We start from the raw sequence: 15,295 nt of genomic DNA on the forward strand, positions 1-15,295 counted from the left end.
CCTTTACTGAATGGGAGCTTTATTTTTCAACCTTTTTGTTTCTAACCAAACATTTTAAAAATTCATGAACCGACGGATAAGTCTGCAAATATAAATGATTTGAGTGTATATATGAAAATCTCAAAGAGTTAATGTGAAAACGCATAGTTTGAAGGATGTATACGTAAAAAAGCTCACCACCGCTCAATAAATGACACCTCTCAATCCAAAACCCTAGAACGACCCATCAAAACGACGGCCGCCATCGTCAAGGGTTTCCTTCCCTTTGTCATCGTCTTCAACCTCCAGCGATGTTAAGACCAGAAACCCTAGATCTCACTCGAATCATCTTCTCGTGTATTTGAATCGATCTAGCGACTGATTGAGGATGTTTGTTTTGTCAATCTGCGGACTTTCGAGCGCAGAAATGGCTGGGCCGCAACAAGCATGGGAGGGACCACGTCAACTTCATCCGGTGCCCCAACTGCGGCAAATGCTGCCCTAAGGTTCGATCCCTTGACGATATCAAACCCTAGGTCATCAAGCCATCAACTTGTGACTGTTATGCCATTTCTGTTGTTTACTGTGATTGATTGTAAATTATAATCGCGACCTTTGGGTCTGATTCTTTTCGGATAGGCCTCCCCTTAAAGTTTTAACTTGGAACAATGTCGTTATTTTTGGGTAATTTTATGAAACTACCATGTGTAATTAGTGATTTTGCACAAAGTACGGAAAAAAGCGACACAAATTTTAAAAAGCAGCACGAAATGCCTCTTGGTATGGGAGACTAGCCACAAACTGAATACATGAACTTTCATTTATGTTTTACCGGTATTTCTTGTGCACGCCATGCGTGTGCACACAATTCAAACTCAGGTATTTAATTTAATTAAGCCAATAAATTTTTAAAGTCTTTGTTAACCACAAGCAATAGTATGCGATCCTTTTGATAAATAATTTTCATCATATAATATGAGGCCTGAGGGTTCGCTTATATTTGTATGCTAGAGGAAATGTGGGAAAATTAAAGCATCATATTTCTAAATTTATTTCTGAATTATTTCTGAATTTATATACTTTGCTTAGAAAGCTTTAGAAGAGGCTTTTGAAGGACTACTACAAAGTGTTGGGCATCATAAGTATTGGATAAATAAAATCCATGATACTGCATTTCAATAATCGGGGTTATGTAAAAAATATATGGGTGCCATATGAGATAATGCTCATACATAATACAACATTTTGATCTATAATCTTAGATATTGATGAATTTTTAACATAAGAATTTGCGTCAAGATATATGCTTGAGATTTGAGAGAGCTGAGAGTGGAGAGTTTGGGATATGAATTGTGGTTTTTGTGACTTGTGCTTTAGTTTTGGTTTCCAAACACGACCTAATAGCAAGCCCACAATCAAAATTAAAAATAACTCGATTTTGTTATACCAGCCAATATTTTCAATAATGATCGATATATGCGAAAAAAATCCTCAAATAAAGAAAATAATATAAAACCATAAATATTATTAAGATAAAGTATTTAACCTTTTATATCAGTCGATAGAGCGATATATCAACCAATATTTCATATATTGCCTATAAGAGCAATATTTAAAGGTAATTTAGATATCATTTCATTGATTTTAAATCTTCAATAATTCTACATTATTCCCTTAAATTTTTGAAATTGCTTATAATTTAGGTACTAATATAGAATTATAAAATATTTGAGCTAAATTTAAAAGAATAGTTAATTCTTTGAAAATTCTCTCAAGTATGGGAAATGTCTCAAAAAAACCACTCAACTAATTTAATTTGACAGAGCCTCCTAACTATAGAGGTGTTGTAGATAAACCCCTCTCAATTTTGGTGCGATTTTAGAAAACACCCTTCGACTTAGCGTGGCTTATAAAAATTCTCTTGGTCTTTTACACATCTCTTAACAAACCCCCTTAATGTAAAAAATTTTAATAAGTGATTTTGTCAACATGCCCTATTAAAGAAAGCCATTTTAGTTAAAAGAAACTCTCAATCGATAATAAAAGGATTACGACCAATTTACAAATTTTTTTTACCTCTAAATCTTCACTTTTTTCATCTAGCAAAAAATCAAGCCAATTCTTTTATGGTTGAGGAATATTTGGTCTTTCCAAGTCAAGTACTTATCACATAATGAATTCGACTCAATGATATTAGTTTTGAGGGGTTAATTGAGAAAGTTTATAGGATTAAATCAAAATTTTGAAGTTGAGATAGATTACCTATAACACCCCAAATTTGACAAACAAACATTTACTCATTTCAAGTTTTTTTTTTGGGGGGGGGGGGATTTTTAACATTTCCCCCATAGTTGAGGGGAAGTTTTCTAAAATTAACCTTTAAACAAAACACAATTTAAGACACATGTGACATCAATCTTATAAGAGTGGATTTTATAGCAAGCCTATCAATATCTCTGAAAATCTTTTGCTACAAAATTCGCAGTGAGAAATTTAATCTTTATTTGGGATGACTATGTGATCTTTATGGTTCTTCTTATCTTTTATGATTTGTAATAAATTATTTAACAAAATAAATTAAGATGTTCATTTTATATGTCTCACCTTTATGAAACATACAGTTTGGATGTGAGTGTTATTAGATTCTTTTAACTCTTTAGCTTAAATTTTTGGATATTATTCAATATTGGATAGATCTGTGTTATTAGATTCTTTTAACTCTTTAGCTTAAATTTTTGGATATTATTCAATATTGGATAGATCTATATTATTTTGTTAAAGCTTAAATTTTTGGATATTATTCAATATTGGATAGATCTATATTATTTTGTTAAAATACAATCCATATGTGTACAAAATATGTTTAAAATCATTCTCAAATTATATTTTATAGTTTTCTAAAATTAGAGAGTAAATGTTTTGACAAATTAATTAATTAGTTGAGAAGGTGTTGGAAGATTATAATATCAGATTTTGAAATTGATCACATAATTTATATTTTCTTTCTTGATTGAATTTGCACATTCTAACTTTAAAAATTCATTAAAAAAGTTTTTGAATATCTATAAATTATAATACTTGGTCACCAGATAATAGAAAGTGGAAGTAGACAATAGGCGCGAGTGATTTCTTTATAATTAAACAAAATCCTCTATGACTAGATAAACCTACCATTTTACGTTGATGAATTCACGATTTATTTATTATTAATAATAATAGTTTTTTAGATATTGGTGCTTGCATCATTAATATTTTAAAATTAGAATTCCAAATCATTAAATTGCTCTTAGATCATTAATATTTTAAGATTTTATACCTCACTAATTATGTGTAAGGTAAAGTGTTGAAACCAACAAGATTTTATATATTAAAATATCTAAAACTTTTTAATATATTATGATGATCATAAACTTTTTTGCAACTATGTTATAGTAAATGCAAACTAAAAATCATCAATTATAATATTTGACCATGTGCATTCCACCTAGTAATAGATAAGGGTGGAACCAAAACTATTGGCCAAAAGTGTGGCTTTTCTTAAATAATAGTAGTTGATGGTAGGTAAAACTATCTTGAATTTTCAGATAACTGTCGTGGTCTTTGAGGTGTTATTAAGTAACTACCATGTAGTTTTCCCGTTGATTGCAAATATGCGATACTTTTCTCTAGTAAGAGCAGTTTATCGTAGTCAATCCCCCATAGCTCATGATAACTTTGTGAAATATACCCTTGTATTTCTTGACAATTATTCTGTTGTAATCTTCTGCTGTACATTCAGCCATTGCAACCAATTAGCCCTTTAAAAGATAGATACCTCCTCCTTAGGTCTATCATTGATAATATATGTACATATAGCCTTGCATTGTTATACTGGATATTTTGTTTAATCATTCTGTTGTATCCATTATTATTTATTGCTTATGGATTGCTTTAATCTGAAAGCTGATTGCGTTTCTGGCGTTTTGCAGGACAATGCCATTAAGAGGTTTCTTGTCAGGAATATTGTTGAGCAAGCCGCTGTAAGGGATGTCTAGGAGGCTTGTGTCTATGATGGTACACAGCGGCATTATTTCAGTATTTTCTGTACTCGTTTTTGTTCCTTTATTCTGAAATAATGTTTTTTCTTTTCAAGGATACGCTCTGCCCAAGCTTTATGCCAAGGTGCAGTACTGTGTCTCTTGTGCAATCCACTCTCATGTTGTTAGGGTTTGATCTCGTGAGAAAAGGAGAAACCGCGAGCCTCCTCAGCACTTCAGACGGAAGGTATGTCTCCTTCTATTTTTTCCACCTTAACTTTGGCATTAATGCCATTGGCATTGAAACTTAATAGTTGTCAAGTGGTTGCTTGTAAGTATATGTTGTTTATGATTATTTTAATAAATGTTTCTTAGAATATCAACTGTTTAAGAGGAAGAGTAAAAAAGAACTTTTTTAAAGTCTCACCAAAATATTATTACTTTCTATGTCTTTGAAATTTGTCCATCATAATAATAGGATCTATACCCACTTGATAGTTACGGGGTTCAAAAGGGAAGTTGTTGGCAAATCCTTAATAGTTTATCAAGGAAAAAGTAATAAAATTCACGATATTAATAGTTCTTTAAATTTGAAGTAAAAAAATGTTTTTTTTAAAAATTTTCTATACTTGATTCCTACTCTAGATTATTCTCGTCAGCCTAGCATCTTGTATCATGTTTGTAGATTTTTGCTTTTGAAAGGCGTTACGTTCATGGGAAACATCTTACGACCATGTACGTGTCAACAGAAGCATAAATTAAAATTGTGCAATGTAGGGTTTTTTGTTGATGACAAATGTTCCTCTTTGTTTTCAAGCGCCTGCTTGCAGTCATTTATTTGAGTTGGGACTTCTAAATTCTAGTATTCACAGGTTATATCTGTTCACGGGTATTTTTTGGTTTGTCTCTTGGTTATTGCTTTGTATATTTTCAACCCATATACCATTCAGAAGCCTTCATACTTAAGATACTGATATTTTTTTCAACATATTTTAAATTTCGGTGTTTTTGAAACATACTCTAAATAAGAGCTAGTAATTGGTTGGTTTTCCATGATTGTAGAGTTTTTATTTTTATTTTCTTTTTTCAAATTTGTTTGTGTAATCACAATTAGTTCTATTTTTTTTTGTTCTTCTATTTTCTACTTTAGTAACCAAATTACCTGTCTGCTATTATGGTAGAGCTTGAGAGTCCGGGACTGGATGTCTGCCCCATTGGTTTTTTATGCCATGCCTTTGGGACGAACTGGTCCCGATAGTAATCACCGTCTGCTTCACTTTGCCAACTAGCTTTTATATGCTTTAGCTTTCTGGCCATTAAAGATGGGAAATGATTATTAATATTATTTACATTGTATATTCCAGCATATGTCAAAGAAATAGTTTTCGTAGGGGCTTTTCTTGGAACATCACACAATTTCCTTGATGCACATGGCAACACAGAAATTTTGCCCTATGGTTTCATTGTCATTTTTATGCTTCTTCAGCTGCCTATGTCATTGGTTCTCAAACCCCGCCTTTTTTCATTAAAACTGTTCATATTTAAAGGTGTAAAACAGGGTAGTTCTACCATTGAAGCCTTTTTTCATTAACACTGTTCATATTTAAAGGTATAAAACAGGGTAATTCTACCATTGAAACCGGAAGAAAAATGTTTTAAGTTGAATATTTTATGATGGTTAGGCAGTTTTCCTAAAACTTTCATGGAGTAGGCTGCTACTTTTCTTCTGATGAGAAACTTATAAATCCTGTAATTTGCCTTGCTGTCTCTTTATTGGTTGTTTATATTTACCATTCTTGGATGGGAATACTGGAAATGAGAATGTCACATTGTATGCACAGATGTTCACTAAGATGCAGGATAAAAATGAATGCATGCATGGGAGGTTAGAGGGCATTCATATTGAGGATAAACTGAGAGGTGTCAATTGAGATGGTTTGGTCATGTGGACCGAAGGACACTAAATGTGCACCAGCCGCTAGTCAGGCTAAGTGATAACATTATGGCTAACCTGTGTAAGGAGAACTAGAGATATGCTTAAGAGAACTTGGTTGTAAGCAATTAAGAAGGATATGCTAATGAACTTAAGGATAACCCCTAAAGAATATGTTTCATGTAACAAGCAAAATAATTGGAGCTAAGGATAAACCTTTAACAAGGAGGAGGAAGTGTTTGCTTAAGGCCCTATTTGGACTGAGGGGTATAGAGGAGAAGGAATGGTAGGGGAGACAATTCACCCCGTTTTGATAGCTTTTAAGGGGTAGAGTGTCCCCCCTAGTTCTCCTAAGTTCACCCCAGCAATACAAAATTTGTACCCCGCAAATTGAGGTGGAACTGAGGGTGAGGGAACTTCCCTTTTTCATTCTCCCTCCTAATTTCAACTTCTCCTACCCCCAACAAAATCCAAACATGCCCTAAGAAAACTTGGTTAGAGGTGATTAATAAGGATGTGACAAACTGACAATGATCTCCTTAACGGAGGATAACCCTTATAAAGTTGAATGGAAGATTATGATCTATGTAAGAACCCCAACATTATGGGATGAAGGATAACCCTTAACTAGGAGACCTTTTGAGAGAACTTGGTTCGACACTAGGAGCAATGTGATAATGACCCTTAAATAACTAAATGGAAGAATATATTATTCATGTAACGGCCCTAAAATTTGGGATAAAGTCTTTAATATAGCTGCCCGTTTATTAGATTGAGCTACCAAAAGAAAGGAATAGTGGGCTCTGCTGTGTCTAGCATGATGGGCTTAATCGCCTCATCACTAAAGAATATATTGTTGGTCAAGATAAGCATGCACCGAAAGAGAGGAGGAGATTGTTGTCAACAATCTCAAGCTACAAAGAAGGAGCCACATTTGTTGACAATGAGAGAGAGAGGAGCCGCTCGGTGAGAAGAATGACATAAGTCATTAATTGAGGCTAATTTTCGGTGGTTTGTTAACAAGAGGGTCATCGTTGTTGACAAAGAGAGAAAAGAAGGTGATTGTTTCTCTATATAAGCATCCGAGAGAGAGTGATTAGAAAAAAATTTATCAGAGATTGAGAGATCAGTTATTGAGAGGTGATTAAAAGAGCAATTAGAGTTTGTTATTTGGGCAATTTTGTGAGAGAGCTTGAGAGAAGAGGTACAAATCAAGAGTGATTTGTTTGTGAGATTATTGAGTGATTGTAATCTCTATTTGTACTCTCTCTCTATTAGTGAAATCTATCCCCTCCTTGCCCCGTGGACGTAGTAGGCACATTGTCGAACCACGTAAATTTGGTGTCTTGCTTGTGTGGTGCTTGTTTTGGGTGTTGATTTGTGCTCCTATCTCGGATTTGATTTCGATTCCGCTGCGCACAACAAGTCTAATTGCTCTCTTAATCACTCTCAATAACTCATCTCTCAAGCTCTGATGAATTTTTTTTCTAGTCACTCTCTCTCTCGGATGCTTATATAGAGAAACAATCACCTTCTTTTCTCTCTTTGTCAACAACGATAGCCCTCTTGTCAACAAATCACCGAAAGCTAGCATCCATTAATGACTTCTGTCATTCTTCTCACCGAGTGGCTCCTCTCTCTCTCTCTCATTGTCAACAAATGTAGCTCATCTGTGGTTTGAGATTGTTGACAACAATCTCCCACTTTCTTTCGGTGCATGGTTATCTTGACCAACATATATTGATAGCTGGTCGAGTGAAATGAATCTACACATCTTATTGACCTTTTTTTCCCTCTTCGAAATGCTATAAATACGATACCGACTGGCTTCGTTAATTACTAATCATCAATAAGAAATGTTCTTGTGTTTGTTTCTTGATGCAGGATGATGCGCCTAAACTGCAGCGCGTGCTTGCTGCAGCTTTTTGCCCTTGAGACAACTCCTGCTGCTCTCAGGTTCTCTATTGCTTTCCGTTGCCTTATTCAGAGAGTACTTTTGTCGAAGTACATCAGAGCATCACCCAAACTGAGAATGTTTCTGTTTGCTGTAGCTTTTGTTGAGCCGCCTTCTTTCTCTATTTTGTACCAACAAAAGCCGAGAGTTTTGTACCGGCGGGAAAATTATTCTAGTTTTTTAATGGATATTGGTGCAAGTTCATTATGAGATCTTTGTGCTGCATTTCAACGTTTTTTTCATGCTTCATTTGATTGCCCGTGTTTCTTTAATTGTGTCCGTATCTGACGCACGGAAATCGAAAGTAGATATCAATGGTGTGCTCAAAAAGTCTTGGTACGAGGATATGTCATACATCCAACTTGAGTAGTGCTCAGCGTACTAGTCTTTTAATATTAGTTTGATAGATGAGTTGCTTATAATCTATCTTTATTATCAAAACGATTAAAAAAAGACTGGAGATGGAGAAAAGGGATTTTTATATTTTCTTAAATGCTAAGGGGTAAAGTGATATTTTACTCGGTCAAACTATGTGGCTTATTTTGGCTTATAAGTCACTTTGACCAGTTTCTAAACATGCTCAAAGTCGACTTTGGGAGGGAAAAAAGTTATAATAATTTTCTTTAGAAAAATAAACTAAATTAAAATTAACCGATGAGTTTTACTGTGATAAGCCCTAGAGTGATTAATATTTCTCTAAAATTAAGAATTCTTCACTCATGAATTCTGCATCTTTCTGTGTATATGTTAAGACAGTTATATATGGTAGTTGTGGTATTTGCGTTGGAGTGGTAGAATCTCATCCGGATTCAATTTTTTTAAAAAAAAGTTCAGGTTTGTAAATCTTAATCCATAATGAGTATACCAGTCTTTTACCATGCGCCGGTGTCCGAAGTGGCTAATGGGGCCTTGCAAGTCTTTGTCTTTTTTGAAAACAAACAAACAATACATGGATTCAAAATTTGAAAACAAACAAATAATGTTGCATGAGTTCTGATGTAACATATCTTCATGCATATACGCATTGGTTAATGTTGCATGGGTTCCGATAGAGCACATCTTCATGCATATACATGCAGAGAATGATTATATAGTATTAGCCGATCATCGTTAACCGAAGTTAAACCTTTTGTTGGAAACAAAATTGAAGTTCCTCTCTAGTGCGTTTGTGTGTATATGTAATACTTCTATTGACCATGTGCCTGTATATTAGGTCGGGATGGAGGAGGCCGAAGACAAAGGAGGAGGAGAAGAGTTCTTGGATGTATGTAAACTAATCATTATTGTTGTATACGTTACAATCCTATTTTGGTATGTACATTACAAACCTATTTCGGGATGTGAGATGGTTTTTGGATTTGTATCCGAGACTGTGGTGTGATTTATTGGATTTGTAAGTGGGTTTGTGGCATGATTTGTTGGGTTTGTAAGTGGGTTTGTGGTGTGATTTGTTGAATTTGTAAATGAGTTTGTGGTGTAATTTATGATTTTTAGATTTGATATATGAGTTTATACAAGGAATTGACAGGAAATGCCATGGTGTAATTTATGATTTTTAGATTTGATATATGAGTTTATACAGGGAATTGACAGGAAAAGCGACATGTGCTGGTTTTTTTGCATAGGAAATACACGGGACTGCTAGTCCTGCGCATTTCGTTGTGTGTCCCCGAAAAGCATGGGACTGGCAGTCCCATGCAATTGGTTTTGTGTCCCAAAAAGTCACTGCTTTTTACTCGGGTCTGATAGTCCCGAGTAAAAAGCAGACTATCCGAAAGAAAAATGAAATGCACGGGACTGCTAGTCCCGTGCATTTCAATTGCTAGCCGAACTACACGGGACTAGCAGTCCCGTGTAGCTCGAAAAACGTCGCATCTGCTTCGGAAAAAGGTCGGTTTTGCAGATTATTTTTTAATCAGGTCGGTTTTGCTATATAAAATTGAAAAAAGGTTCATTTTAAAAATTTGTCCTTATTTTATGTTTTCTTTATTTCTTTTATCTTTTTAAGTTGGCGAGGGTAGTTCATGGATTGGTCCCTATAAAGCATACTATTTGTAGCGTTTCATATAAATAATTAGGTATTTCGCAATGTTCCCATTCTAAATCACTCATGATTGCAAATTTACTTCAACTAGACTTGCTGTGCCTGCTTTAATTTCTCTCTCATAAAGTTGAAATGTCTAATTGTAAAGTTTCATTAAAATGTGAGGTTTGGGTTTACTTCTCGCCTCGCTTCTTCAGTCTAGCTCATCCTCTTCCAGTCATTTTATGCTCAATGTATTTTTTTTAGATATTTCTCTGAATAAATAATAAGTAATATGTGTGTGTTTGTGTGTATATCTGCTTACAGGTATAAAGATTTCCCCACGTGTTCACTTTAATGAACGCACCCAACATCGTGATTCTTAATAATAATTATGATAATGACACAAATTTTTGTGAGCTCCATGAAAGCGTTATATAAACATGACAGCAAGGAATCGAAAAGATCTGCTTGTTAACAAATTTCTTACTAAACAGATCAACAAGGGGCCTACAACTCTCAAGATCGTTATCTTTCCTTTTTATTTCTCATAATGAAAAATTAGGGGGTGTTTGTCGAACTGAAAGTGTGAAATCTACCTCTTTTAGGAATAGTTTCCCCCCCCCCCAAAATCATCAATAAGTTTAATTGTTTCACATTCTTGCGTCAATGTCCTTCATCGACGACAACAAATGAGAAACAGAGATGTAATTAAAAAACTATCGCCTTATCAGAACACCTTGCATGCAAGCATGTCATTGTTAAAGGGTGTTTGGATGGGGAAAAAAACACCAGGCCTACATGTGAGGCGTTCAAAAGAAATGAATATTCCCTCCTTATTAGTTTGACATCTTTCATTTTAATTATTTTATTCTCTTTCATAGAATAACATTTCCTTAATTTTTAGTGAGCCCATTAATGCTAAGAAGAGAAAAGAAGAGAGGAGTTTGACTCATAATAATTTACAATTGGTAGCATCATTAGTCAAAATTAAAGAAATTATATCAACTCAAAGAAAGTAAAACTTAAATCTTATTTATTCCAAAAGAAAACTTAATTCTTATTTATTCCAAAACATGGAAAAAAAAACTTATAACATTCGGGTAAAAAAAAATTCTACAAGAAAGAGTAATCTTAGATAATCGTTATCATGTTAACATGCAACAACAATTGTCCAATCCCATTAGACGAGTGTCATCCTCTCCGAACACCTTGCATGCAAGTAGGCCGTTTTTAGTTTTACATGGGGAGAAGAGGCAGTAAAATGACCAAACAGCCCCCCCTATCCTCCTAGATGAGGATAAGAACGCCAGACCAGCATGCAAGGCGTTCTGAGGGGATGAATATTCCCTTGTTAGTTTGACCTCTCTCATTTTAATTATTTCCTCCCTTATTTGCAATAACCTTTCCTTAATTGCTAGTAACCTCATTAATGCTGAGAAAACAAAAGAAGGGAGGAGGGGTTTTACTCATTAGAATTTACAATTGTTACCATAATTATTCAAAACTAAAGTCCTTATATTAACTTAATAAGAACAAGGTGTGTTCCTATATATCGCAAAACACGATAAAAAAAAAAAGAGCCTATACCATCTGAGTAAAAATTCCCCCCAAAAAAGGATAATCTTGGATAATCATTGCCAGCGTGACATGCAGAAGGTCAAAGTAGGGATGGAAAAATATTGGGATTTATATGGTAACATCTTGATTCAATTAACGAGGACAGAGAGTTATCTCTAAATTCCATGCCCCTCCTCTCTCTCTCCTACTGTTTTTATTTTATTTTATTTTCTTTCTAACTTTTCTCCAAAAAAATTCACAGACAAAAACAAATTAAGCTCTTTTCTCCTTCGTCTCCTTGCCTTCTTCTCTCACCCCCTAAACCAAAACCCTCAGATTAAACCCCCCAAGCTCCTTCGAAGCCCCTTTTCTCATCGACCCAGATCGAAGTTCTCCCCTAAACCCTCTCTTGATCTCTGTCTCGTGGTTTTGATCACATTTGGGGCCGACCCAGATAACTTTTTCTCACTGAAACCTCGTGAATTTTATTGGGTTTTGGGGAATATTCGTGTAGTTTCTTGCTCTTGGGTTGGGATTTCTCATTGACCAATATCAAAATTCTCGCCTAAAACCCTCCTCTGATCCTTTTCTCGCTGTTTTGATCACATTTGGGAGTGGCCCAGATGAGTTTTTCCCAGTGAAACCCTGTAAAAAATTATTGGGTTTTGTGGAATTTTGGCGTAATTTCCTGTTGTTAGCTTGGAGTTTGTCATTATGGGGGACTTGCAGCCTTGGCTGCCTCATCAAAATGGGATATTGGCTGATTTTAGTCCGCCGCCGCCTCCTCTGTTGGCGGCGGCTCAGCCTTTGAACCCTCATCCATCAGAGATCGGAGCGGAGAGCTGGAGGGCAGCTGAGAAAGCCACAGCGGGAGTGATCGAGGAGATCCAGGCGACCGTTGTCTCCGAGAGGAGGAGGCGAGGTGTTATTGAATTTGTGCAGAATATGATCAAATGCAATCTGAATGCTGAGGTGAAGATATAATCTTTATCGGATTTTTCATTGTTTTTATCTCTTTGAGTTCATAGCAGAATCATTAAAACTATACATGTTGTGAAGTTAGGTAATGTAGATATATCTGTGTGTGTATAGTTAGATGTTTATTACTATGGTGGATACTTGGACGTTGTTGGACTTCACTTGATGTCTTGTTGAGTACATCTATTTACGGTACACAATAACTGTGCATTCATGTTATTGCGTGGTCCTTTTGTTATTTTACTGACCACAGGAATTTTTGGAGGCAGTCTTGCATTGTCTGGAACTGTTCAATTTACTGTTTTGTATAAATTGTGAACTTGTTTAAGATCTGTTATACTAGGATATCACTTTGTTTTGCAGGTTGTCACTTTTGGTATTTTCTTAGCTTTTGTACGAATCAGTTTTAGTTTTTATCTAATTAGTAGTTCATACTGTGGATCAAGTTACTTTGAGTGATCAATATTGGTTTTTCAGTGTTTTCTAAATCTTAAAGGAGTCGTAAGCAATAACTTGCTTCTAGACTGTCTTAACTTAAATATTTGATTTGTTTTATTGCAATGGATAAATACATCACTACTATATTTTTAGCTGCAGCGAGTAAATGTGTTACTTTTTTTTAATTGACAGTATTATTTTTGGTATTTGGACATTCTTTTAACTCCGATGTGAAACATTGGTAACTTGCTGATGAATGATGAGTTTGATGATGAAATTTTAAATAATTTTTTGTACTTTTTAAATTGTTTCTGTTATATTTGCAAGACTATAAAGATTGTAAGTTGATTATGTCATTTTTTTCTCTTTTAAGTAGTTATTGTCACGAACTCATTAAAATGGAAGGAACTTGCTGTATTTTATAAGTTTTAAAGTTTTTAATCTGCCACTACATTCTAGTAGGTCAGTAATTGCTTTGTGATTTGATAGCGCAATATTACCTTCATTTCTCGTCTTTGGGGACAGGATCAAATAAGCTATAGTAGCTTGGTATTTTCTTACTTGTTTTTAAAGTGATGTTATAGGTTCCTTTAGATTATCTTGATTCTCGCCTGTACTTTGATGTACCTCCTCAAATGTTTGTTATTTGAAATACCTCCATTAAAACTATCAAGTTACTTCAGATATTCTTGAGCTTGTTCAATTGTAATTGCAGGGGCTACTTTAACTGGAAATTATCTCTTCCTGTTTTACCGTTGTTCATATTGGTTCAGCTCTATCACATAAATTGCCCTCTCTTTATTGCACATTTGTTTGTGGCTTTCGTCTCAATCTCACCCTATAGTCCATTACAGTCTCATGCATCCACAGATCCATGAACACCTCAGGGCTTTCTCTCCTTCACAAGCATATGAATGCCCCCTGCAGAATTTGTCCCTCTCTCTCTTTCGCATATAGACCTATGCCACCACACCCCAAATCAGTCTTCTACAAATTTATAAAAGCCGATTTCCAAACATCTTAAGGTCATCACCACTTGACCTCAACCCTTATTACACTTAAGCTCATCATCACATTCATAGTGTCATTGCAAAGTAAGGTTCAGATTCAACATTTATTTAAGTCTTTTGAAACTTTGTGTTTCCCTCACTGGAGTCTTTTTCTAAATGAAGGATATTCAAGTCGTTTCACTCTTGTCCTAAAATATCTCATGCTTCATAAGTCCCTGACTCGACCCAAAATGCTCAAAATAGAAACTTCCTTGCATAGCACAAATATGCCGACCCCACAATCATATCCTATTAACCGGCCGGTCATTTGCTTTCTTAAGAAATTCAATCTATAAAAAGAGGATGACCTATGGTTGATAATTTGGCTTTCTTCCTAATGAAATCTGGCTAGGGCACAAATTCAATGAATGTTATAATTTGCAGCAACTTCTTTAACTGACACAAATACTACATTATTGAATTAATGATTGATGAAGCAGTCATACTTCATGTCTTAAAATATGTGCCAAGCATAATTATACTTGCTTTTTTTACTTGAGTTACCAAGCGTACTAATCCTTTCAACCCGATATTAATGTACTGTGTATGTATCTCTAACAGACATGTGTTGTGTGACTCCTCAAAAGCCCACTTTAACGGAAATAAGCAAATGCATTTCTTTCTCAAAAAACTGTAACAAAAAGCCCTTATCCCACCTTAGAATCTTAAAGTCTTCTTTTGGCCTGCTTTATTGTGTGCTAATTTGAAGAAGAGAGCCCAATTTGATCCTTCATTTCCTTACTCGGTTCAAATCAACTCGATTGAAACCAACTTTGCTTTCATAAATGTGTATTCTTTACTTCCGCTCCACAGTCTAAATAGAAACTGATAACTTCTTGTTTAGGAAGGGTTTTGCAACCACAAATCTTGAAAACATGATTTCTTAAATATTTAATATTTTTCATATTAAACTCTCTCAACTCCTTATTCTTTATGTTCTATTCTTTTATTGATACTTGCATTAACATTCGTTGTTATCTTCACTCTTTAGGATTGTAAAAGGTTCTCTTTCCTTGGTAGGAGGCTCGAGAATTGTTTCTATTTAAAAATGTAATTAGCTCAATAAATAAATTATATATATATATATGAGAAAAATGAGTATGCTTGCTACCAAGCACAAATTTTGTGCTTGATAGTGAGGTGACATAATCTTCTTTACTCATTCAAATGAGAGACCACATTCAAATGGGTTGAGGAGTGCATGGGGATATACAACTATTTGAATAAGTGGAGGAGATGTGACACCTCACTACCAAGCACAACCTTTTGTGCTTGGTACCAAGCATACCCATTTCTCTCTCTCTCTCTCTCTCTCTCTCTATATATATATATATATATATATATATATATATATATATATATATA

General features: G+C 34.6%; 2 protein-coding genes across 2 annotated transcripts in view; both read left to right on the forward strand.

Moving 5' to 3' along the window:
• LOC109820003 lies at positions 219 to 8,118 on the forward strand. The gene is made up of 4 exons (XM_020386035.1): positions 219 to 485; positions 3,948 to 4,032; positions 4,112 to 4,242; positions 7,813 to 8,118. The coding sequence occupies exons 2-4, from the start codon at positions 4,006 to 4,008 to the stop codon at positions 8,090 to 8,092; spliced, it is 438 nt and encodes a 145-aa protein (XP_020241624.1). The 5' UTR covers positions 219 to 485; positions 3,948 to 4,005; the 3' UTR covers positions 8,093 to 8,118.
• Positions 11,643 to 15,295, forward strand: part of LOC109819490 — a 12,636-nt gene continuing 8,983 nt past the window's right edge. Inside the window, exon 1 of the mRNA XM_020385225.1 lies at positions 11,643 to 12,437. Coding sequence (XP_020240814.1) covers positions 12,180 to 12,437 — 258 coding nt within the window. The 5' untranslated portion in view covers positions 11,643 to 12,179. The remainder of the gene's footprint in view (positions 12,438 to 15,295) is intronic.

Source organism: Asparagus officinalis, chromosome 8 (genome assembly GCF_001876935.1).
Source record: "Asparagus officinalis chromosome 8, Aspof.V1, whole genome shotgun sequence".
Taxonomy (NCBI): Eukaryota; Viridiplantae; Streptophyta; class Magnoliopsida; order Asparagales; family Asparagaceae; genus Asparagus; species Asparagus officinalis.

Bases quoted from the DNA above. Each gene is read 5' to 3' on its own strand.
- LOC109820003 (XM_020386035.1), top strand. From the start codon at position 4,006: ATGTCTAGGAGGCTTGTGTCTATGATG. The intron at 4,033-4,111 runs GTACACAGCGGC...TTTCTTTTCAAG, and splicing joins GGAGGCTTGTGTCTATGATG to GATACGCTCTGCCCAAGCTT. The intron at 4,243-7,812 runs GTATGTCTCCTT...TTCTTGATGCAG, and splicing joins CTCAGCACTTCAGACGGAAG to GATGATGCGCCTAAACTGCA.